The 26,904-nt window shown below is 48.2% G+C and overlaps 1 protein-coding gene across 1 annotated transcript in view; it reads left to right on the top strand.

The window, feature by feature from the left end:
• The window catches only part of ARHGAP15 (Rho GTPase activating protein 15), a 1,188,983-nt gene that overhangs the window by 247,118 nt on the left and 914,961 nt on the right, over positions 1 to 26,904 (top strand). The window contains exon 5 of the mRNA XM_073647243.1: positions 20,811 to 20,875. Coding sequence (XP_073503344.1) covers positions 20,811 to 20,875 — 65 coding nt within the window. The remainder of the gene's footprint in view (positions 1 to 20,810; positions 20,876 to 26,904) is intronic.

Raw genomic sequence — 26,904 nt, 5'->3', positions numbered from 1 at the left:
GAGCCACAACAGAAATACTGAGGTTCACTCTTCGATTTCTGCCATGGATTCTGTTACAAATTTCCTGCACAATGAACTTTTTTTGTGAATATAGTCTAAGTGGCATTGTGTTTTGCCTTTCCTGCTCCTAAAATAGAGGTGTCGGGTAAAATTGACTGAATTAATTTGAGGCAAATCAAATTTACTTTAAATTTCACAAAAAATGGGTTTTACCAGAACCCAAATTTTTTTGAAACTTGATTTGTAACTTTTTTTTAGTGCCAAGAAAAGGTAAAAAAAAAAAATTGAACTAATTTTGCCTTCCTGGTGGCATAGCTCCCCGCTCAGTGTTCCGCTGCCTCGCTTACTCTCTCTAGCGCCTGTCTTCATTCTTCTTCACTCTTCGGAGCTGACTACCAGGTCTCATGTGACATCATGACGTAGCGTCATGACGTCATGTGAAAAAACTAGAGAATGAAGAGAAGATTGGAGACGAAGGAACTAATCGAGTCAGCATGAGACCGGGTAGGGAGCTGTGGCACAAGGACAGGTGAGAGACGAAGTGAGATTTTTTTTTTCTTCGAATTTCCTCGTTTCTTAAGCTCTCGAGTCTGCTAAGGTCCCAGAACATAAGAAATGGCTTTTACCAACAATTCGATTTGTGTCCAATAAATTCAAATCAAATTTCCTTGTAAAGTTCAAAATAATTTTGCTGATCGAATTTCATCAGATTTGCTAATATCTCTAATATCAGGATAAATGGAAGACGGGCATAAACCGATGTAGATAAATAGGAGGCAAAAAAAGAAGAACGAGGACAAAAAAATATGTTAAACCATAAACCCATCGTCGCTTGCTATGAAAAAAAGTGTATGTTTATTATGTTTTTAAAAAATTGCAAACATTTCGAACCTTAGGGCTACACTTAAACCTTCGACACAAAAAGCAGTTCAACGGCAAATTCAACTCTGATACATCCTTGAAAATGAATGCCTTGCGAATAAAATATTCACAGATAACTTTAATTATACAAATGAATTCTGGAGCTGTTCTCAAATTACTGGAAACAATTGGACTGTTTATTCTTCATATCTAATTGTTTCAGTGAAACATATCAGGTTGCCTTAAGGAGATTTTCCTGGTTATTTTTTTTTAACCTTCCCTCAGCTGGAAAGATGCAAGTAGGGCAACAATTTAAAGAAATGATGCAGATTCTTCCAGGCAGGTTGAATGCTACACAAAAAAAAATAAGCTCTGTAGAACATGTGCAGATTACTGACAATCCCGGCATCTGTCTAATGAAGCTCTGCCGGGCTATTTTGATACATTTTTAGAATCTAATAAAGGGGAACAAGACATGAACTGTGCTCTGTGGAAAGTGCGAATGTATCTCCGGGCAGCTCAGCAAAAATAAAAGTATTTAGTAGTTATTTTGCTACTCTAATAGAAAACATTGTTAGTTTGTTCTTGACAGGAATTTGCTGCGTAGGAAACATTGCAAGAATCGGGGGTTGGGGGGGGGGGTGTAGCTCATTATTTTTCCATTATGATGTCACTATGGCTTGAAGGGTATAACAGTTATGCTGTTTTGGTGCAAAGGTGAATGTTTATCGACCACCTAGAGGAGAAGAGGACTTTGTGTCATAGGGGAGAGTTGGACTATTTTGTCAAGAGCAAGGGTGGACAATATGTCCTAGATGAGTGGTGGATAATATGGCCTAAAGGAGAGGTTGACAATATGTCCTAGATAAGAGGTGGACAATATGGTTCAGAGAAAAAGGTAGACAATATGGCCTAGAGAAGTGATGGACATTGTGGCCTGGAAAGGAGTTGTACAATTTTATATAGAGGAGTGGTGGACAATAGGACCTAGATGAGTGGTGGAAAATATGGACTAGAGAAGAGGTGGATAATGTAGCTTAGAGGAGGGGTAGGTAATTTTTCCTAGAGGGAGGCAGACAATATATCCTAGAATAGAAGCAGACAAAATCGCCTAGAGAGGAAATTAACAATTTGTTCTAAAGGAAAGGTGAACAATATGACTTTTAGGAAATATGGGCAGGTCATTGAGGAGAGGGGAATAATATGGCCTAGAGGAGAAGCGGACAATATTTTCTGCAGAAGAGATGGACAATATGGCCTACAGGAAAGGTGGACAATATTGATTAGAGAGGAGGTGGACAATGTAGCCTAGAAAAAAGAAGGATGATGTGGCCTATATGGAAAGTGGAGGATGTGTCCTGGAGAATGAGGACTAAAGAAGAGATGGACAATTTAGCTTATAGGAGAAGTGAATGATATCCCATAAAGACAAGTGGACAACTTGTCCTAAAAAAGAAATAGACAATGTGTACTAGAGAAGAAGGTAATGTGGTTTAGAGAACAAGTAGGTAAGGTGGTATAGAGTAGAGATGGATAATGTGGCCTATATGGCAAATGCTAAATGTGTCCTGGAGAATGTGACCTAGATATTGATGAGAATTGAGTCCTAGAGGAGAGGTAGACAATAGTGTTGATCGAGCACTAAAATGCTCGGGTGCTCGAATATCGGGCCGAGCTCGCCGTGATACTCGAGTGCTCGACCCGAGCAACGAGCCCAATGTTAGTCTATGGGAGACCCGAGCATTTTTGCGGTGGCACCCCCGGCAGTCTTTTAAAAGCCTAACAAGTGCCTAAAATGATTGTGACAGTGCTCAAATGACATGGGGACAGCATGGGGATCGGCCCAGGAAGCATTTCTGACCCCCAGGTCACTGCTGTCAACAACGTGGTCAGAGGTATTAAGCCACTTTTACGGGCTCACAATAAAACGTTCAAAAACAAAACTGAAACTTTTTTCCTGTGAAATATGTTAAGGAATTTCTTTTCCAGGGTAAAGACTTGTGTATAAGGTAAAATAAATAACCAAAAACAAAAATACTCCTCCACACCTTGGGCTATGTTCACAAGTAGCATTTTTTATGGGTTTTTGCACTTTTGCATTGCTTTCAACTGTGACAAATGCATTCACCGGGAAATGTCATTTTAACATTTTACAACCTTATCTGGCCATGTGCTGTGTGACACATGCATAAAGTGCTGAAAAGACATGGGAACAGCATGGTGAAAACCCCTGGAAGCATCTCTGACACCCAGGTCACTGTCTAAAAGTGTGCCCATCATAAGTGATACTTGCCGCATCAGAAGATGCAGACTTGCAACTATCCCCGTGCAAGTTGTAGTCCCAGGGCAGTGTTCAATTGTACCTCCCCCATTCCTTGTGTAGCACCCTGAGGATTCGGCTGCTACAGGGGTATTGCACCTCAACCCAGAGGTGTGATATTCCACTCCCGGGTAAGGATGGAGTGTGGAACTGAGCTAGTAGGCTGCATGCACTACACACATCCCATTTCCGGGGAACAGACCGATGGTACTCCCACTAGAGAAATGTGCAGGTACGACAGTGTCTGTTCCTGGCTGGAGTGGGAGGGGGGGTGGAACATCCCAGTAGTGTAGGGGCAGATAGGGGGAGCAGCCTGGGTAAAGCTAGGAGCTCATTGGGTGCTGGTCACCTGAGCTCACACATAGAGGGAGTATATAAGGTGGGCACCATCTTAGATCAGGGTCAGTCTGTGAGACGTCAGTCAGTTGTCGGTCGGTCAGTCTGTGAGACGTCAGTCAGTTGTCGGTCAGTCAGTCTGTGAGACGTCAGTCTGTCTGAGAGCCTGAGAAGCAGAGCAGAGGAGAAGAGAGAGAGACCCAGAGGTGCAGAGGGGACCCCAAGAGCCCATAAGAGAGCTAATAGGGTGAAGGGTCGGCAACAGGGTACCGGATCCCAAGCTGGCAGAGGCTACAGCACACCTTAGCCAGGAACCGGAGGTCGTGGGCAGGATCTGCCACGATCACCCACTAAATCCACCCAGAAGGCAGACCAAGAATAGGGTCAGGGAGCCCAGAGGAGGCTTGACCAACAAGAGGCCCGAGGGAGCCGGACTTAGGTGGATCCCTGGTGGGAACGGCCAGAAGAAGGGAGAGACAGAAAGGAGCTCAGGACCACACTCCGGAGTTGCCTGGGAGTTGACCGAGTCCAGGACCTGGTGGACGCAGCACGGCTTGGGTGGTCACTGCTGTACACAGTGACCCGAGCAACACCAGTAAGTAAAACCCTGGAACTGCATTTTATGCCTCTGAGTCTCCTTGCTGCACCTTCACAACCACCATCCTCCACGGCTGACCCCCTGAGGCTATACCCCTCCCGTTGGGGGTTATACTACCTAAGCTGCACTCACATCATCAGCCTCAGTGGACTCTGCTGCAGCGGCGGCCGTATTGACCGCAAATCAACGGGTGGCGTAGTCGACACAAAGAACTAATAACATCTGTAGGACTGCCACACACTGAGCTTGACACCCTGGGCACGGACCGGGTCACAGCTACTCGGAGACTACAACCCCCATCTGATCCGGCTCCGGGTATCCCTAACAGCACTGGCCCAGGGGGCGCGTCAACTTTGGCGTAGTCGGCAGGATTACGTGCCCGCAACAACCGGGTACTGCGTGCCTGAAGAAAAGTTCACCGTTACCTCAAAAAGAAGTCTCCCGCCGGTTCCGGAGGGTCCCCGCCAACGAACCCCATCACAGGTCGTTTCCCGCCGGTTGTCCGCCATTTGCAGCTTTTTCCCGCCATCCATGGAGTTTCCCGCCACTGGGAGACGATTCCCGCCATTTCCAAAGATTTCCCGCCTTGGGGGAGCGGACGCCATTATGGGCGTGCCAGAGGGTGGCAAGAGGCCACCTCCCATCGTGGGCCAGGTCGAAGAATGGCGCCAAAAGCGGAAACCGCGCCCACCAACAGAGACTGTGATGCTGGAAGTGTCCATCAGCGTAAGAGAACTGCCCCTGGAACTGAAGTTGCCCCGGGACCACCCTCGATGTGGGCGGAGACAGAACAAGAGAACAAAGATGGGTGTCGCCTGGAGCAGTCTGGAGAGAGCGCACCCGGAGACAAGACGTCTGGAAGAGAGTCCAGAGAGAGCCTACCCGGAGATGGAGGGAGAGTCAGGCAGCACCGACCCAGTGGTCAGGAGCCTGTTGCAGGTCGCCACTCCAGAAAGCCTGCTGGAGATCCTAGCACAGCTCCCCCGAGACCGGGAGTGTGCACAGACCGCGTTGGAGGGCCTCGCACGGAGGATGGCCCGAGTGCAGCGGGACGTACTGGCTGCATGGAGCAGAGAGATGGCCCAGCAGGCTGGAACCTGCCAGCGAAGCACGCCACCCGAGACGAGGAGACAGACCGCCTCTGAGGATGGCGCAGGAGGAATGAAGGCAGGAGACGGCGCCGAGAAGGGAGCTGAACGGACGGAGGCAGGTAAAGGGGACGTCTCTACCCCGAGCCGGGAAACCGCGTGCCTGCCCCAGCTCCCCGTCGCAGAGCCCGAAATTCCCCCTGCCGTGCCCGTCGCTGCATCGTCACCGCCGCAGACTAGGCCTCAACCGGAAACCGTGGCCGCGACCCCTGTGACGTCACACGCCTCGACCTCGAGCGTGGCCAAGCAGGAAATACCACCGGCCTGGTCGCAAGGCCTAGTACCTCCGGGCGCCGCAATACCAACAGCGCCCCCTACCTCCGCGGAGCCACCGGCCTGGTCGCAGGGCCGAGTAACCCAGGGCGCCGCCGTTCTTACGGTGCCCTTTGCCTTTAGGGTGCCCCAAGCCTGGTCGCAAGGCCTGGTCGACCCGGGCGCAGCTACCATCAACGCGCCCTGAACATCTAGAGTGCCGCACCTGGGTGAAGACCTGTTCGCCCAGCATACGTGCCCGGATGGGCAGCCCTTTATATGGCCACCGGAGTTTCACCATCCCCGACTCCGGAAAGAGAGACCCCTAGACGAGCCCCTGATTCCGGCTCCGAAGCCTGTAAAGAGGACCTCGCCCCCGCTGGAGGAGGCACAGTTCGAGTGGGACCCCACCGGAGAAGACCTCATGGGGTTCACCCAGGAGACTCAGGCGGCCGCAGCGGAGCATGCAGAGTGCTGCCGGCAGCAGCTCGAGGTCTTCGAGAAGGAGCGGAGAGAGAGGCGGGTCCGGGAACAGCAAGCACAGATAAGGAGCGCGGAGCAGAAGAGCCAGACCAGGAGGAACCCCCGTGCAGCTCATGGTCCCCGTACCACCGGGACTGTGATTAAATTCAACCTGCAGCATGGGTGGGGCTTCATAAGAGACCATCATACCCCCGGCGACGTCTTTGTCACCCGCAGAGACGTAGAAAGCCATCTGCCGGAGGGACACAGAGGTCGTGACCTTTACCTGGGTGATGAGGTCACCTTCACCCGGCACAAGTGTGCCAAAGGACCCTACGCCCTCCATGTGCATCGCCTGACGGAGGAGGAGCTGCGGTGTGAGGAGGAGCAAGAGGACCCGGACGGGTCTGAAACTGAAACCAACCAACAAGAAAGAGCAGGAGGACGCCGTCGTTGAAGTACGGTAGAGAGAGACTGTACATAGTTACCCGTCAGGGTATAAGAACTGTTCTAGTTAAAATATAGTCCCCGTTGGGACCAGCCGATTGAACTGAAACCCGTGTGTCCCTATTCCCACTGACCGAGGACTGAGAGCGGCCATATTTCCTTTGTATATAGTTGCGCTTCCTAAAGCGCCCCCTACCGGTTTTATAGGGAACTGTTTTATTCCAAGAGAGACTGTCGCACTTTACCCGGTCAAAAGTTGCACCGTGACCGGAGGAACCAGAAACAAGAATGTTATATATGAAAAGTTTATTGCTGATGATATCTATATGATGTTTTCTATGTTTATGTTTATGAAAAAAATTGTATGTTTTGGATGTTTATATTTTACAGCCCGAGGACGTGCTGTGATTTACCAGGGGGGAATGTAGCACCCTGAGGATTCGGCTGCTACAGGGGTATTGCACCTCAACCCAGAGGTGTGATATTCCACTCCCGGGTAAGGATGGAGTGTGGAACTGAGCTAGTAGGCTGCATGCACTACACAAATCCCATTTCCGGGGAACAGACCGATGGTACTCCCACTAGAAAAATGTGCAGGTACGACAGTGTCTGTTCCTGGCTGGAGTGGGAGGGGGGGTGGAACATCCCAGTAGTGTAGGGGCAGATAGGGGGAGCAGCCTGGGTAAAGCTAGGAGCTCATTGGGTGCTGGTCACCTGAGCTCACACATAGAGGGAGTATATAAGGTGGGCACCATCTTAGATCAGGGTCAGTCTGTGAGACGTCAGTCAGTTGTCGGTCGGTCAGTCTGTGAGACGTCAGTCAGTTGTCGGTCAGTCAGTCTGTGAGACGTCAGTCTGTCTGAGAGCCTGAGAAGCAGAGCAGAGGAGAAGAGAGAGAGACCCAGAGGCGCAGAGGGGACCCCAAGAGCCCATAAGAGAGCTAATAGGGTGAAGGGTCGGCAACAGGGTACCGGATCCCAAGCTGGCAGAGGCTACAGCACACCTTAGCCAGGAACCGGAGGTCGTGGGCAGGATCTGCCACGATCACCCACTAAATCCACCCGGAAGGCAGACCAAGAATAGGGTCAGGGAGCCCAGAGGAGGCTTGACCAACAAGAGGCCCGAGGGAGCCGGACTTAGGTGGATCCCTGGTGGGAACGGCCAGAAGAAGGGAGAGACAGAAAGGAGCTCAGGACCACACTCCGGAGTTGCCTGGGAGTTGACCGAGTCCAGGACCTGGTGGACGCAGCACGGCTTGGGTGGTCACTGCTGTACACAGTGACCCGAGCAACACCAGTAAGTAAAACCCTGGAACTGCATTTTATGCCTCTGAGTCTCCTTGCTGCACCTTCACAACCACCATCCTCCACGGCTGACCCCCTGAGGCTATACCCCTCCCGTTGGGGGTTATACTACCTAAGCTGCACTCACATCATCAGCCTCAGTGGACTCTGCTGCAGCGGCGGCCATATTGACCGCAAATCAACGGGTGGCGTAGTCGACACAAAGAACTAATAACATCTGTAGGACTGCCACACACTGAGCTTGACACCCTGGGCACGGACCGGGTCACAGCCACTCGGAGACTACAACCCCCATCTGATCCGGCTCCGGGTATCCCTAACAGCACTGGCCCAGGGGGCGCGTCACTTGCAATACAAGCGCAAGTATGCAGCCTGCCACTCACCCACCCCCAGGCTGCAATACTATACTGCTTGCTTGCACTTGAAATTGGGCCTTTTAGGCATGTGGAGGCGGAATCTGGCCACCACGTCATGGCTGCGTTGGCGGCCTGGAATCCATACTCAGTCCCCAGCCACCCGGCGGCCGGGTGTCCATGCTCGGTCGCTAGCCGCCCTACGGCGGGGTGTCCACACACGGTTCCCAGCCACCTGGGGGCAGCCGGGTGTCCATAAATGATCCCCAGCCGCCCCTATTTCTCCTTGGAACATCCCCCCACACACTTTTCTTAGCCCGGCCTGCTTTAGGGCAGCATTGGACGAGCCCACCAGAGAACCAGACTCCTTCGGTGGGCCCTGGCTTCTCCATCAGGGAAGTTGAGAGTGCCAAGGTGAGGAGCATGATGATGATGACAGAAGTTAGCATCTGCTTTGTTTTCTTTTAATGCAAGTGTAAGTGTGCAGCCTGCCACCCACCCACCCCCAGACTGCAATGCCATACTGCTAGCTTGCACTTGAAATGGGGCCTTTTAGTTTTGGAGGAGGCCGAAGCTGGCCACTACCTCATGGCTGCTTCGGCAGCGAGGTATCCATAATCAGTCCCCAGCCGCCCCTATTTGTCCTGGTGTGCCTTATACATAAGATTAAGCGCGTATACCAAAACATTACCTGTGCCCTCCCCAGTGCATTTAGTGGGAAGGAGAGCCTATTCCGCTGTAGTGTGTGCATGCCAAACCCATGTTCATGCATGCATGCCTCCCACCCTGCACCTGTCATTGCAGACTTGCAACTATCCCCGTTCAAGTCCTTGTCCCAGGGCAGTGTTCAATTGTACCTCTCCCATTACTTGCAATGCAAGCGCAAGTATGCAGCCTGCCACCCACCCACCCCCAGGCTGCAAAACCATACTGCTTGCTTGCTTGCACTTTAAATTGGGCCTTTTAGGCATGTGGAGGCGGAATCTGGTCACCACGCCATGGCTGCGTCGGCGGCCTGGTATCCATACTCAGTCCCCAGCCGCCCGGTGGCCGGATGTCCCCGCTTGCTCCCCAGCCTCCACACTTTTCTTAGCCTGGCCTGCTTTAGGGCAGCATTGGCCGAGCCCACCAGACAACCAGACTCCTCCGGTGGGCCCTGGCTTCTCCATCAGGGGAGTTGAGAGTGCCAAGGTGAGGAGCATGTTGAGGATGATAGAATTTAGCATCTGCTTTGTTTTGCAGGAATGCAAGTGCATGTATGTAGCAGCGGCTAGGCCTGAGGTGGTCAGCGGTTTGGCGCATATCCTACCTCCTCCGAGGATTGCTGGATGTTTTCCAGCTACTATCCAAGTTCTATGACTCCCGTTAAAACAAGGCTTCAGGTGATAAATGATGGATGAGGTGGTGGCAAAGGAGAAAGAGCAGGAGGAACAGGGACCATTCACATCAATATCAGGCCAGTCAACCAGATATGTCTTGTAGGATATGTTTCTGTAACAAAAGGAGCGGTTCGGCTACACAGTTATAGGGCATACAGTGAGTGCAATGCCTACCAAAAATTTCGAGGCACTCCAATGCCCCTTGGAAATGACATGGAGGTCAGAGGGCCTTAACTAAACCTTTTTTCCATTTATAGCAACTGGGTCTCCTGTGCACTCTTGGCCTAAGCAGTGAATGGAAGGCTTTCCAAAAATTATGAGGAACTGCAATGCCCCTTACAAGAGCCATGCAGTACAGCATATTACAAACATAAGTCCCATTATTGGGGAGTGGGTCTCCTATAGTATTTGCTTATGCCTTCCAAGCAAAAGCTTCCAAAAATTAGGATGGAGCAACTTGCAATGCCCCTTACAAGAACCATGCAGTACAGCATATTACAAACATAAGTCCCATTATTGCGGAGTGGGTCTCCCATAGTATTTGCTTATGCCTTCCAAGCAAAAGCTTCCAAAAATTAGGACAGAGCAACTTGCAATGCCCCTTACAAGAACCATGCAGTACAGCATATTACAAACATAAGTCCCATTATTGCGGAGTGGGTCTGCCATAGGATTTGCTTATGCCTTCCAAGCAAAAGCTGACAAAAATAAGGACGGAGGAACTTGCAATGCTGGCACCCTGGTGGTATAGTGGTGGTGGAGGCTGAGGATAAGGAGAAGAACATAAAACAGCCGAAATGAGGAAGCGTATACCCATGTGTGGGTGTGAAGCGGTGCATGTGAATACACCTCCCGAAATAACACAGTGGATTTGACTTTATGTTAATCTGCTGTCATTTGGTGGTGATGAGAAGTCTGGCCCAATCCAGCCCTTGTTCATTTTGATAAGGGTCAGCTTGTCAGCATTGTCAGTTGACAGGCGAGTGCGCTTATCAGTTATAATTCCCCCAGGGGCACTAAAAACACGCTCCGATAACACGCTAGCGGCAGGGAAGGCCAGGAACTCCAATACGTATAGAGCAAGTTCATTCCAAGTGTCCAGCTTGGATACCCAATAATTAAAAGGCACAGAGGAATCACGGAGGATGCTGGTACGGTCGGCAAGGTACTCCCTCACCATCTTTTGAAACTTTCCACTCCTTGTGAGAGTACCCCGCGCCTCAGGGCCTGTAAGCTGGGCGGGTGTCAGAAATCTGTCCCAGAACGTTGACAGTGTTCCCCTGCCTCTGCTGGATTGGAGTTGCATCTCTCTCGCCTGTACGCCTTGATTGGGCAACGAACTGTGACCTCTGCCGCTAGCGTGTTCAGATGGGAATTTTTTTAAGAGTTCTGCAGCAAGGGCCTTCTGGTACTGCCCCATTTTTGTAGACCTCTCCACCTCAGGAATAAGAGAGTGAAAGTTCTCCTTGTAGCGGGGGTCTAAAAGTGTCACCAACCAGTAACGACTGTCACTCAACATTTTGACAACGCGAGGGTCACGGTTAAGGCAGCATAACATAAAGTCAGCCATGCGTGCCAGACTGGTAACGGGCAAGATTTCCGTGTCCTCACCAAGATGACGACTGACCATGCTCTCCTCCTCCTCCTTCTCCCCCCCTGTCCTCAGGCCACCCACGCTGAACCGACGGTATGACACTTGTACAGGTACTACCGTCTACAGCGCATGATAGCATCTCCTGTTCTTCCTCCTCCTCCTCCTCCTCCACCTCTCCCTCATTGTCCCCCAATGCACGTTGGTATGAGATGAGGCTGGGCTGTGTGTAATCGCCCACTGCGGCTTCTTGATCCATCTCATCATACTCTGGCTGCAATGCCTCCTCTTTAATTCTCTGCAGAGAGCGTTGCAAAAGACAGACAAGTGGGATGCTGACACTAATGATGGCATCATCGCCACTCACCATCTTGGTGGCCTCCTCAAAGTTTGTCAGGATGGTACATATGTCAGACATCCAGGTCCACTCCTGAGGTCTTATGTGTGGAGTCTGACCTGAATATCGACGGCCTTGTTGCATCTGGTACTCCACAACTGCTCTCTTCTGCTCTCAAATCCTTTGCAACATGTGGAGGGTAGAGTTCCAACGTGTGGGGACATCACACACCAGTCGGTGTGCCGGAAGCTGCAAACGCTGCTGCAACACAGCAAGGGCGGCGGAAGCTGTAGCCGACTTGCGAAAATGAGCTGACAGGCGGCGTACTTTCACGAGCAGATCTGGCAACTCGGGGTACGATTTAAGAAACCGCTGAACCACGAGGTTAAGCACATGAGCCAGGCATGGTACGTGTGTGATCTCACCTCGCCTCAGAGCCGCCACCTGGTTACGGCCATTGTCACACACGACCATGCCTGGATGTAGGTTCAGCGGTCTCAGTCACAGATCTGCCTGCTCTTTCACAGCTGTCCACAACTCACAAGCAGTGTGAGGTTTATCACCTAAGCTTATGAGTTTCAGCACAGCCTGTTGCCGCTTGGCGGAGGCAGTAGTGCAGTGCTTCCAGCTTGTAACTGATGTGGTGATATCTGAGATGGAGGCTGAACATGAGGAGGAGGAGGAGGATGATGCGCAGGAGCTATACCCTGTGGGGGCAACTATGACTGACATAGGGCCCGCAATCCTCGGTGTGGGGAGGACGTGTTCCGTACCAAGGACCGACTGGGTCCCGGCTTCCACTATGTTTACCCAGTGTGCCGTCAGAGAGATGTACCGTCCCTGGACACCAGCACTTGTCCACGTGTCCGTTGTCAGGTGGACTCTCCCAGTAACTGCGTTGTTGAGGGCACGACAGATGCTTTGGGACACGTGCTTGTGTAGTGCGGGGATGGCACACCGGGCAATATAGTGTCGGCTGGGGACCGAGTACCGAGGGACGGCCACCGCCATAAGATTGCGGAAGGATTCTGTCTCCACCAGCCTAAAAGGCAGCATTTCCAACGCAAGCAGTCGTGAAATGTGCAAATTTAGGACTGTGGCCTGTGGGGCGTCAACTGCGAATTTCCGCTTTCGTTCAAAGGTCTGGGATATGGACAATTGAACGCTGCGGTGGGACGTGGACGTGGACGTTGATGCTGTTTCTTGAGAAACTGACATAACAAGGGAAGTCTGAGAAGAGGGGGCATCTTTACATGCAGTATGGACAGGGGATTGCCTTGCACACACAACAGGGGGTTCTATTGCACGCACAACAGTGGAAGAAGCAGTGGTGACACCCGCTGACACTGGTCGTGGACCCTGGGTTTCGCCCCACAAAGTCGGGTGCTTTGCTGCCATGTGCCTGATCATGCTGGTGGTGGTCAGGCTGGTAGTTTTGTCACCCCTGCTGATGCTGGCATGGCAGGTGGAACATATGGCCTTTTGGGGTTATCAGAAGAGTCTTTAAAAAAATTCCAGACTCTGGAAGACCTACCGCTTGTACTGGCAACGTCCCTCGTGTTGGTGTTACGGGGAACGGTTGCCCGCCTTCTGTCTGCGGCCACCACACTGCTTCTTCCTGCCTGTTGGAGTACTCTGCCTTCCTCCCCCTGTGTGCTGCTGGCCTTACTCTGCATGTCCTCCTGCCACGTTGGGTCAGTTACTAGATCATCCACCACCTCCTCCTCTTCCACTTGCGCACCACTATGCTCCTCCTCACTTGCTGGCAATTGTGTCTCGTCATCGTCCACCTCTTGTGACAAATTGCCAGCATTGACTTCCTGTGGCCGTGGCTGTTCAAATATTTGGGCATCGCTACATGGGATCTCCTCTTCCATCACTTCAAGCGTATCAGGCGAGGGGCACAAATCTGGAAATGGACCAGTGAACAGCTCTTCAGAGTGTCCAAGTGTGGGATCAATTGCTGTCTGACGACACTCGGCATGGTGGGAGGAAGGAGCATCAGGGTGAGGAGGAGTATGCGGTCGAGACTCACGGCTACTAAGAGTTGACCGTGTGGAAGACAGACCGGAGGTGGTGGTGCCCAGGTTACTGGAAGTACTATCTGCTATCCAATTAATAACCTGTTCACACTGATCAGTTCTCAATACTGGTGTTGTTCTGTGCTTCCCTAGTAATTCGGTCAAGAAGTGGGAGCGAGAAGATGTGGCTGTTGGTTGTGGCACATTTTCACCTTGGCCACGGCCCCGTCCTCTGCACGAACCATCACCAGAACGTCCACTTCCACGTCCCTTGCCACACGCCTTGCCCATTGTAAAGGAAGTAAAATAGCTTACACTTGCACTATCAATGGAAAAAGGGTAATAAAAAGTAGATTAGAACCGTGGAAGAGGAAAACCACAGTTCTATTTCTCTGGCCTACACCCGACTCTTTTAAACAATCTGAACAATCAGGGAGAAACTATTACTGTTTTTCTTTACGTAAAAAAATACCAAAACCTGAATAATAGAGATTTTTTACCGTGGGATGGCAAAACCACAGTTATTGTTTACTGGGGTATACCAGACTTTTTTAAATAGATATAATTGCGGCTGAACAGTGAGCGACACACTCAAACTGTGTTTTTTTAGATACCAAAGGCCCAAAACTGGATAGTACAGAGATTTGACCCGTTGAACTGCAAAACCACACTGGGATTTGTCGGGCCTACACCAGACTATTTTCAACAGATATATTTTTGTGTCACAACAGTTAGGAGACACTACTGTTTTTCTTTACGGAAAATATACCAAAACCTGAATAATAGAGATTTTTTACCATGGGATGGCAAAACCACAGTTATTGTTTTCTGGGGTATACCAGCCTTTTTTAAATAGATATAATTGCGGCTGAACAGTGAGCGACACACTCAAACTGTGTTTTTTTAGATACCAAATGGCCCAAAATTGGATAATACAGAGGTTTGAACCGTGGAACTGCAAAACAACACTTCTGTTTCTGTAGCCTACACCTGACTATTTTCAACAGATATATTTGTGTCTGAAAAATCAGAGACACGCTTTTTTTTGGGGGGTGGTCACACCAAAAGGTTAATAAGACGGGTATTTGTATAGTGTGAAGGAGGAAAAAAAAAAAGAGGATTTAGATGGAAAAAAAAAGGATTTTTCCTGTCCCCTGAGACCTGGAGCTATGTCCAGCAATTTCAGCAACAGGAGCAGCACACAGGTCTGTAATGCAGTGTTTGCTGGTATAACCACTGCATCTCCTATACAGCCTGCCTGCCTGATGTCTGGGATGGATATTAGTCCTGAGAAGGACTGTTTGTTTGATCTGGCAGCCTTTACAGACCCTACAGTAACTATTTCGCAGTTTATATCTCTCCCTAAATCAGCAGCGCTGTCCCTACACTGTCTGATCCGGAGTGACTGTGTCCAAGATGGCGGCGCCCGGTTTTAAATACTTGAGGTGACGCTGTGCGGCCAGCCAATCACTGTAATGCCCACAACCAACATGGCTGCGGCATTACAGTGACTGGCTGGAAATCCCTGCATGTTCATTGGCTCTGTAAAGAGCGCCAAACATGCAGGGCGGAGACCCGAGCTCCCGCCCGAGTAACCCGGAAATGCTCGGTGCTCGCCGAACATCCCGAGTAGCGTGATGCTCGGGCGAGTACCGAGCAGTGTCGAGCATGTTCGCTCAACACTAGTAGACAACTTGGCCTAACGAAAAGGTGGATAATGTGGCTAAGAGAATAGATGGATGATGTTGTCTAAAGTTATGTTTCTCAACCTCAGATCTAAACTACCCCCAACATGGCCCAGAGAAGAGGTAGATAATGTGACATAGTAAGAAGATGGGTGATATGCTGATAGGACATGTGGACAATATGGGCTAGAGAAAGGGTTCGGCAATATAAGATGTTGGAAATGTGGCCTAGAAGAAAAGTAGGAAGAGGTGTGGTAGATAATGTTTCCTAGAAATGAAGGGGATATTGTGGCATAGAGGAGAAGTGGACATTGTGTCCGCTAGTAATAGCAGACAATTTAATAAAAACAAACAAACAAACAACTGAGACATTGACAATGTGGCCTAGAGAAGAACTGGATAATGTAGCTAAGAAAAGAGTCAAGAACAAACTGGTCTACAGAATAAGTGGACAATATGTCCTTGCAGAGTGGTGGTTAATGTTACCTACAGAAGAGGTCCTTCAAGGAGTGTTAGACAATGCGCCTATAAGGGGTAGAGAAAGAATGAACAACGTGTCTCGGAGAATTAGTGGACAATGTGGCCTAATGAAGAGGAAAAGTAGATAATTTTGCCTATACGACAAAGGTGGACAATGTAGCCTTAAAGAAGAAATTAAAGGGAAAATGTGGCATAGATAAGAGAGAAGGAGACTATTTGTCCAAGAAAAACCTGGTTAATGCAGCTTAGATGATACGTGGGCAATTTAGCCTACAGAAGAAAATTTTAAAGGTGGATGGTGGGATCTGTTGGACAGGTGGTCAATATGTCCTAGTCTAGAGGAAATGTCAACATTATGCCTTAGAGGAGATGTGAACAATGTTGCGTAGAGAAAAGATGGGTATAATATGGCTGACAGGACATGTGGATGGTATGGCCTGTAAGGCAGGTGAGCAGTGTGGTCAATAACAAAAAGTGGACAATATGTACAAGATGGAAGGTGAGCAACATGGACTAGAGGGGAGGAGCAAAATGTGGCTTGAAGAAGAGATGGACAATCAGGCCTAAATAAAAAGTGAAGGATATGGTCCAGAAAACAATGTGACCCTGAAAAGAAATAGACAAATATGGTCTATACGGGAAATGGACAATTTGGCCTAGAGGACAAGTGAACAATTTGTTTTTGATGTGATGTGGTCAATGGGGATTAGGTTCATTACATTATTTATATAGTAGGTATTTCTTTAATTGAATGTCCTGCTCATCCAAAGAAATGAAGACAATATAGGTTTTACATTATAGAAGCCATCCATAGGATAATGGGTTTCCCTGTACCAACCTCATTGTCAACATTAATTAATACACTGCTCAAAAAAATAAAGGGAACACTCAAATAACACATCCTAGATCTGAATGAATGAAATATTCTCATTGAATACTTTGTTCTGTACAAAGTTGAATGTGCTGACAACAAAATCACACAAAAATCATCAATGGAAATCAAATTTATTAACCAATAGAGGCCTGGATTTGGAGTCACCCCCAAAATTAAAGTGGAAAAACACACTACAGGCTGATCCAACTTTGATGTAATGTCCTTAAAACAGGTCAAAATGAGGCTCAGTATTGTGTGCGGCCTCCACGTGCCTGTATGACCTCCCTACAACGCCTCTGCATGCTCCTGATGAGGCTCCGGATGGTCTCCTATGGGATCTCCTCCCAGACCTGGACTAAAGCATCCGCCAACTCCTGGACAGTCTGCGGTGCAAAGTGACGTAGGTGGATGGAGCGAGACATGATGTCCCAGATGTGCTCAATCGGATTCAGGTCTGGGGAACGGGCGGGCCAGTCCATAGCTTCAATGCCTTCATCTTGCAGGAACTGCTGACACACTCCAGCCACATGAGGTCTGGCATTGTCTTGCATTAGGAGGAACCCAGGGCCAACCGCACCAGCATATGGTCTCACAAGGGGTCTGAGGATCTCATCTCGGTACCTAATGGCAGTCAGGCTACCTCTGGCGAGCACATGGAGGGCTGTGCGGCCATCCAAAGAAATGATCCCCCACACCATTACTGACCCACTGCCAAACCGGTCATGCTGAAGGAGGTTGCAGGCAGCAGATCGCTCTCCACGGCGTCTCCAGACTCTGTCACGTCTGTCACATGTGCTCAGTGTGAACCTGCTTTCATCTGTGAAGAGCACAGGGCTCCAGTGGCGACTTTGCCAATCCTGGTGTTCTGTGACATCTCTTTGGAGGGCCGCACAGCCCTCCATATGCTCGCCAGAGGAAGCCTGACTGCCATTAGGTACCGAGATGAGATCCTCAGACCCCTTGTGAGACCATATGCTGGTGCGGTTGGCCCTGGGTTCCTCCTAATGCAGGACAATGCCAGACCTCATGAGGCTGGAGTGTGTCAACAGTTCCTGCAAGATGAAGGCATTGAAGCTATGGACTGGCCCGCCCGTTCCCCAGACCTGAATCCGATTGGGCACATCTGGGACATCATGTCTCGCTCCATCCACCAACGTCACATTGCACCACAGACTGTCCAGGAGTTGGCGGATGCTTTAGCAGGGCCGGCGACAGCACCCAGCGTACCCGGGCAAGTGCCGGGGCCCTGGAAAATCAGAGGGGCCCACCACCCACTCACTGTTGGGGCCCACCGCCCACTCACTGTCGGGGCCCTGGTCGCTTCCTCGGCACCTGTTCAGTGACGCAGGTGCTGCTTGATTGCCAGCACTTCAGCCATGGCCTCGCACAGTGTGCTGTGTCTGCTAGTAATGACACGGCAGAATCGATGACACTGCACCTTTAATTGTGCTTGTGTGTCGCCCCTGCTGCGTCATTACTAGCAGAGACAGCCGCACAGCGCGCGGCCATGTCTGGGGGAGTGCCGGCAATCAAACACCGTCGGAGGTCCTGCACAGATGCGGGGGAGCGGCCCGGACCCGACCGCAAGTGGGCCCCTCTGATGTTCCAGGGCCATGAAGTCTGTGACACGCCGGGGGCCCTGCACTGCCCCATACCCGAGGAGCTGCTGGACAGGACACTGGACCGGGGACAGGTGAGTGAGGCTTCCCCAATCCCCATATTAAAAATATTTGTAATGGGTCTGTGTGAGTGCATGTATGTGAATGTCAGTGTGTATGACTGTATATATATTTGTCTGTTTTATATATGTTTTTAAGAATTTGTGTAAAAATGTGTGTATGTCTGTATGTGTACATATCTGTGTACCATGTGTGCGTGCGTGTGTATGTTCCGTGTGTGCGTGCGCATGTCTGCGTACCATGTGTGCGTGCATGTGTCTGCGTACCGTGTGTGCGTGCGCATGTCTGTGTACCGTGTGTGCGTGCGCATGTCTGCGTACCGTGTGTGCGTGCATGTGTCTGCGTACCGTGTGTGCATGCATGTGTCTGCGTACCGTTTGTGCGTGTGTGCGTGCGCGTGTCTGCGTACCGTGTGTGCGTGCACGTGTCTGCGTACCGTGTGTGCGTGTGTCTGTTTACCGTGTGTGCGTGCGTGTGTCTGCGTACCGTGTGTGCGTGTATGTGTCTGCGTACCGTGTGTGCGTTAGCGTGTCTGCGTACCGTGTGTGCGTGCGCGTGTCTGCGTACCGTGTGTGCGTGCGCGTGTCTGCATATGTGAAGGATGAGGTGGCAGGCTGGGCCCTGTGTACTATATATATATTTCTCCGCCGTATCTGTGCATCATGAATCGTGTATGTGTTAAAGGGGCCCACTGAGACTCTTTCGCCCGGGGCCCAGAAAAACCTGGAGCCGGCCCTGTGCTTTAGTCCAGGTCTGGGAGGAGATCCCACAGGAGACCATCTGCAACCTCATCAGGAGCATGCCCAGGCGTTGTAGGGAGGTCATACAGGCACATGGAGGCCACACACAATACTCAGCCTCATCAGGAACATGCCCAGGCATTGTAGGGAGGTCATACAGGCACGTGGAGGCCACACACAATACTCAGCCTCATCAGGAGCATGACCAGGCGTTGTAGGAGGTCATACAGGCACGTGGAGGCCACACACAATACTCAGCCTCATCAGGAGCATGCCCAGGCGTTGTAGAGAGGTCATACAGGCACGTGGAGGCCACACACAATACTCAGCCTCATCAGGAGCATGCCCAGGCATTGTAGGGAGGTCATACAGGCATGTGGAGGCCACACACAATGCTCAGCCTCATCAGGAGCATGCCCAGGCGTTGTAGAGAGGTCATACAGGCACGTGGAGGCCACACACAATACTCAGCCTCATCAGGAGCATGCCCAGGCATTGTAGGGAGGTCATACAGGCACGTGGAGGCCACACACAATACTCAGCCTCATCAGGAGCATGCCCAGGCATTGTAGGGAGGTCATACAGGCACGTGGAGGCCACACACAATACTCAGTCTCATCAGAAGCATGCCCAGGCATTGTAGAGAGGTCATACAGGCACGTGGAGGCCACACACAATACTCAGCCTCATCAGGAGCATGCCTGGGCGTTGTAGGGAGGTCATACAGGCACGTGGAGGCCACACACAATACTGAGCCTCATTGTGACTTGTTTTAAGGACATTACATCAAAGTTGGATCAGCCTGTAGTGTGTTTTTCCACTTTAATTTTGGGGGTGACTCCAAATCAAGGCCTCCATTGGTTAATCAATTTGATTTCCATTGATGATTTTTGTGTGATTTTGTGGTCAACACATTCAACTTTGTGCAGAACAAAGTATTCAATGAGAATATTTCATTCATTCAGATCTAGGAGGGGGTATTTCAGTGTTCCCTTTATTTTTTTGAGCAGTGTAAATACTTTACAATCCATACTACAATACTGAGGACTATTGGTTGTCTCAAACCTGCTCCTTAATTAGAAGTGATGGTGGCTTTTCTTATTCCACCAGTTGTCCAGAATTACACAAAAAGGTCTACATTTTCCAAAATCAGTGCCATTCTTGTCCATGCACTGTGTCTGATATTGTAGCTCAGCTCTATTCACTTGGATGAATAAATTGCAGTATTAAACACATCCCGTGAACTAGAGAGGAGCTGTTTCTGGAAAAATGGAGATACTCTTCTAATTCTTTTTAATCAATTTGAGATTTTTAATCTACCTACCTTTTTTTTCTGGTATTTTATATTTTTATATTATTTACCAACAATGTGATAAACTGATTAGATGTTATGATTTTTTAATTCAGTAGCAATAATGAGTAATTTAACTTTTACTTATTTTACTTATTTATTTACATAATTTTGTCCAGCATGAAAAGCTGTGAAACTTTGTAAATTATTGTATTAGAAGATTTGTCTTTATTATTGTAAAAAAAAAAAAATTGTATGGAAGTGGCTTATAAACCCCTGCTTTTCCCCAGTCTTTTTAACTATCATTAGTGGCATTGATATCGGAATATATTAATTTGGAGTACAGATGGTGGCAGTAAAAGAGTCAGCACCAGTGACCCATCACTGCCATCATATGTGCTCCAAATGAGTCCATTCTAATATCAATGAAGCTAAAGGCAGGAAACAGAGCAAGGAAAAACGTGAAAGTGATTTGCAAAGTTTTATAACTTTCCATGCTTGACAAAATAAAAGTTTAGTTACTCTTTATATGGTTCTCCCATAATAGAATATAGAGTTATATAAATACATTAAATGTATTGTTATGTATGAATATATTGTAAATATTGTATATTGTATGGATATATTGTAAAAATGTTTCTTGTATTAACAGATAAACCAGAAAAAAGAAGGAATATTAAATAAAACCAAGATATCAGAAAAGGGAAAGAAATTAAGGTAATGGCTGAACCTAATGAATCCCAATCCCACTGAGATGTTTATGGCCAACTCTAATCAATTGCAATGATAACTTGAATCAGCTTTCATAAGATAGGACAATAAACATAAGGAATTCACATGCAGTGCTCCTTACATTTCATAAATGCACATTGATGAGGAGCAGAGTCCTATTGTCATGGGTGTCAGACAGTCGTCCTGCAGTTGGTTGCAGGAGATCTCTTCGTTTGGCATTACAGACATCTTCTTAGAAACTGTCTCTCTAGGACCCAGTGGCTACCTTCCTCTGGCTAATTAACACCCTGGCCTGGGTGTATAAATACCTGCTGTGTGCCAGAGGGAGATGCCGGTGATATTCACATTATCCCTTGTGAAGGCTTGAGCAAGAGCAGTTCTTCTACCTCTTTGGTGCTACAGGACGTGTGCGCATTTGTCTGGAGTCGTCTAAAGCTAAACAATTTTCCCTCGTTTGTCCCCCCTTGTTATCTGTAGTGGTCAGTGGGGATTGACTAGCGCTAATCTCGTCCCTTCCCTAGCCAAGGTCCAACGCCAGGGAAAGACAGGGCGAAGTACGCATGCAGTGATTGGTGAAGAACCAATATAGGGACGTTGGTGGAGACAGGGTGAGATTAGATCTACCTAGGAGGTCTACACTCTCCCCCCTTCCCGTAGAGTCTGGGCTCCCTTTCCCTCTTCCCTTTGTGTTGCACTAAGTCTTCCCTACATCTTGCGTGACACCTATATTCCTTCCTATAAAGGTTGGAGCAAGTTTAAAGTATTGGCCTTTGCAACATGTCATACTGAAGGATATGCACAGTTTCAGGAACTTGCATACATGTATTTTGGGATAAAATAATTTTTGCAATTGAGTTTTGATACAGTTTTGCACCACTTTGCTTTTCCAAGCTGTTTGTGTGCACACATTGTGTTTTTGCTGTTTTTTTTTCAGTGCAGATTTATCAAAAAACCTGAAGGGTTTCCTGATGCCAGCTGTAAGGCAGTGACTTTCGTGTCCATGCAGCATTGAGACAGTGACCCAAGAAAGTTCAGATTAAACATCTTTATCTTCCAATTTACAAACAAATCCAAAACTTTATCCTCTGGTTCACAGTGGGAAGGTCCGTGTCAGTCTGCTGCCCCACCATATTATTTGTGGGTGTGGTAATGGCTTTCCTCAAGTCTCTGGTCTTTAGTTTCACACAGACAGGCCTACACAGAGCTCCTGCTCTACTGCTTGCAAAAAAAACCCAATACTGATGCACCCAAACCTTAACTGAAAGTTTAAATGGGAGTCGTGGACATGGGCCACTCCCTAGACCTGGAGTGGAGGGAGAGATCAGTCCCACTACCATGCTACAGATCTCTCCAAAAATAAAAGCAAATGTCAGGTTTTCTAAAATCTGACTTGGTCAAAGAGCTTGACCAAATCCACACTCTTTTAGTTTGTATTTTAACCACAGCTGTGTAATTACAAAGCTCTCCAGCAGGTTTAGTATGCTTCTATGCACATCCTGGGGGACACATAACGACCCTCACATATGATTCCCTTCACTATCTCACACAGCAAAGTGAATGAGAATCCTGAAGTCTCATGCACACATTGCTTATTTGTGACTTTCAGATTTGGTGCAGATTTAAATCTGCAGCATGTCAATTCTTTCATCTTTATTGCTGCAGATTTTACCCATACTAGTGAGTAGGGAAAAATCAGCACCGAAATGCAAGTAAAAAATGCAGTAAAAACGCATGTTTGTTTTTCTTGCCAAGAGATGCGGAAATGATGCCGAAATTTCTGCACCAAATACTTAATGTATGCACATACCCAGGGCCGGCTCCAGGTTTTTGTGGGCCCCGGGCGAAAGAGTCTCAGTGGGCCCCTTTAACACATACCATGATTCATGATGCACAGATACCGCAGAGAAATATATATATAGTACAATGCAAAGATTTCACTTCTTACATTACACGAGCGATATCTATTGTAAATTCCACAAAAGCTCAGAAACAGTCGAATTCTCTCAATCGACAGTGCAGATCGGACAATATAGTCCTCCATACAATTTTATGAGCCCCATATATTGGTCCATGCAGAAAATTGGTTCTCATATAACACTCCATACAGGATACTGGTTCTAATATAACACTCCATACAGGATACTGGTCCCCATATAACACTCCTTACAGGATATTGGTCCCCATATAATGCTCCATACAGGATTCTGGTCCCCATATAATGCTCCAAACAGGACACTGGCCCCCATATAACGCTTCATACAGGATACTGGCCCCCTTATAACGCTCCATAAAGAATACTGGCCCCCACATAATGCCCCATGCAGGATGTCACCCCCCTTATAATGCCCCATGCAGGATGTCACCTCTCCCCCCCATATAATGCCCCATGCAGGATGTCACCTCTCCCCCCCATATAATGCCCCATGCAGGATGTTACCTCTCCCCCCCATATACTGCCCCATGCAGGATGTCACCTCTCCCACCATATAATACCCCATGCAGGATGTCACTTGTTCCCCCCCATATAATGCCCCATGCAGGATGTCACCTCTCCCCCCCATATAATGCCCCATGCAGGATGTCACCTCTTCCACAATATACTGCCCCATGCAGGATGTCACCTCTCCCCCCATATAATGCCCCATGCTGGATGTCACTTGTTCCCTCCCATATAATGCCCCATGCAGGATGTCACCTCCCCCCATATAATGCCCCATGCGGAATTTCACCTCTCCCCCCCATATAATGCCCCATGCAGGATGTCACTTGTTCCCCCATATAATGCCCCATGCAGGATGTCACTTGTTCCCTCCCATATAATGCCCCATGCAGGATTTCACCTCTCCCCCCCATATACTGCCCCATGCAGGATGTCACCTCTCCCCCCATATAATGCCCCATTCAGTATGTCACTTGTTCCCCCCCATATAATGCCCAATGCAGGATGTCACTTGTTCCCCCCCCATATAATGCCCTATGCAGGATGTCACTTCCCCCCCATATAATGCCCCATGCGGAATTTCACCTCTCCCCCCCCCTTTATAATGCCCCGTGCAGGATGTCACTTGTTCCCCCCCACCCTATAATGCCCCATGCCTCCTACATATATAAAAAAAAATCAAATACTCACCTCACTTCTCACCTGCGGCCACTGCTCCGGACACCTCACCCGCGCCGGCGTCTTCCCACTCTGCACTGCCTGTGACGGCTCTGAAGAGCGCGTGGTATATAGACATCACTTCGCCCTCTGACCTAAGACGTCACAGTGCAGCAGCCGCGGGAGAGACCGGAGCTGCTGCGGAGGCATGAGGAGAGGTAATTATTGTGTCGGGTCCCTGAGCAAGCGGGGGAAAGCGGGCACTGACACTAGCACCGCACCGCTCACGGGTCCCATAGCTCGCCAGGGTGCCCGACGGTGACTGGGCCCCCCCCCCACCTGCTCAGGGCCCCGGCACTTGCCCGGGTGTGCCGGGTGCTGACGCCGGCCCTGCACATACTCTATCAGTGAACTTTTTCAGAAGGTGAACTTGTAACGCTTTTGTGTGATTATTTCTAAGCTCCTTTGAGCTGATTTATGACACCATCAAAGTCCAGCTCAACTTTGATGTGATCTGTGGTATTAAATCAACTGAGAGGAGCTCAGGAAAAGAAAAGGGGCCTGTTTCACCAAAGTGTTTACATAAGAAAACTGACATAAAATACAGAAGTCACAACAAGAGGTTGCCCAAAAATGTTGCGACTTTTCGAGTTTCCACTCCAGTTTTTGGTAGCTCCAAAAAAATGGACTATGCTTGCCCACCAAACTCTTCAAAACTGGTGCTGTGTTTTACTCCAGGAATGTTACTCCAAAGCTTTTCTGGAAATGCACATGGAGGAGCATGGATAAAATGCAGTGAAGTCATTAAGTTGCATGTGCCTCTTATTGAATTCAGCACATTTTACTATCAGTCTTCTGATAAATGTCTGTGAGTGCAGGCTTCTGAATCCTTACAGCGTGCGCTCCGCAAAAGCAGTAAAGATCCTCTGGTATTGGTGCCAAGAGCTGGAGGTCACGTGACACAAGTATTCCATTAGCCACATTCAGACTAGATGTTCTCAGTCTGGCTCAAAGCCGAGCACGTCTAGTTGGAATGTGGCAGGAATCATGAAAATCGAATACTTGCAATCACTGAACCTTACTGCACTCTGTAAGGATTCAGATATCTGCAGTTCACATAGAGTGACTGCACACTTTATCAGAAGACAGGGCAACTCCTTTATGACTTGCATACGAAACACCAGCCTTAATAAATACGGGCCAAGCTTTACTATTAAAAGGAATTCACTGATACTTCTCAGTTAACTCAATCTGCTTCTACCAATGTGAAAAGAAGCAAAGAGCCTGTAAAAGTTAAATGAGGTAAAATTGCAAAAGTATTTTTCATCCCCCCCCAAATGTCCATTTAAAGCAAAAATATGTCCCCAGAGGTGTCCATATCGCTTAAAGAATACTTATATTTCCAGTGATTTGTAGCCTATGCTTTTGTGAAACTACAATTCCCAGCAGCCCATGCGTTTCGATACCCGAGAAAGCAAAGATTGCAGAACTGATACCAATTTTATAAACCGAGTCCATAAATAAATATTTGCATTGTATATAATGCATTAATAGTTTCCTTTCCCAATTTTTAATATTTAACTTCATAATCATTCCTTAAAAATCCTTAAAAGGATATAACAAATGTGGTATCCATGATTAAACGTGATTTAAAAGACGTGTAATTACCGATGGGATCCATAAATACCGTCATACTGATTTATTCATGGCTATAATACGCTTCCTCTACACATTACGGACAATGCACCTTGGAACTGATCTATCAAAGGTTGTATTTAACAGACAAAAAAAAAAGGCGATTTGCATAATGTTTGCATAATGACTCAATTTTGCCATATTAGATGCAATGACATAACATTTTTGATATCATAATGCTGGGTCATAAATTGACTCAATGTCATTATGCAAAATAATGCAAATGATATCATTTTTGTGCAATATTTGCTCGGGAGCTCAGCTCATGATAGAATGACCCTCATCACAGAGGGCAGTAAAAGAAAATACCTGATATAAATGGCTTCATAAGACCACAAAGAGGAGAATTAGGCATGAATATGTTACCTTGGAGCCTCCAGATGATGCCTTAGCGCCTGAGACTCGAGACAGAAGGGACTGGGAACAGACTCCGGCCTCGGTCTGACGAGCGCTTGTCATTCTGATGTATTAGATTTATCCTAATGGTTATATCTGTCCTAAGGTCAATGTGCTAATATGGTATAGAAAGATCTAAATGTATCACATAATACATAGGAACATTACAATAAATAGCAAAATTGGAAGAAAATGTAAACATTTGGAAAAATATGCAGAGATATTTATATCTAATTCACTCTCATATGTATGTGTATGTGTATATACAGTACAGACCAAAAGTTTGGACACACCTTCTCATTTAAAGATTTTTCTGTATTTTCATAACTATGAAAATTGTACATTCACACTGAAAGCATCAAAACTATGAATTAACACATGTGGAATTATATACTTAACAAAAAAGTGTGAAACAACTGAAAATATGTCTTATATTCTAGGTTCTTCAAAGTAGCCACCTTTTGCTTTGATGACTGCTTTGCACACTCTTGACATTCTCTTGATGAGCTTCAAGTGGTAGTCACCGGAAATGGTCTTCCAACAATCTTGAAGGAGTTCCCAGAGATGCTTAGCACTTGTTGGCCATTTTGCCTTCACTCTGCAGTCCAGCTCACCCTAAACCATCTCGATTGGGTTCAGGTCTGGTGACTGTGGAGGCCAGGTCATCTGGCGTAGCACCCCATCACTCTCCTTCTTGGTCAAATAGCCCATACACAGCCTGGAGGTGTGTTTGGGGTCATTGTCTGGTTGAAAAATAAATGATGGTCCAACTAAACGCAAACCAGATGGAATAACATGCCGCTGCAAGATGCTGTGGTAGCCATGC

The sequence above is a fragment of the Phyllobates terribilis genome, unplaced genomic scaffold (genome assembly GCF_046119375.1).
Source record: "Phyllobates terribilis strain yellow unplaced genomic scaffold, ASM4611937v1 Scaffold_9__5_contigs__length_417890890, whole genome shotgun sequence".
NCBI classification, from domain to species: domain Eukaryota; kingdom Metazoa; phylum Chordata; class Amphibia; order Anura; family Dendrobatidae; genus Phyllobates; species Phyllobates terribilis.
This window is presented reverse-complemented; position numbering and strand designations above follow the sequence as displayed.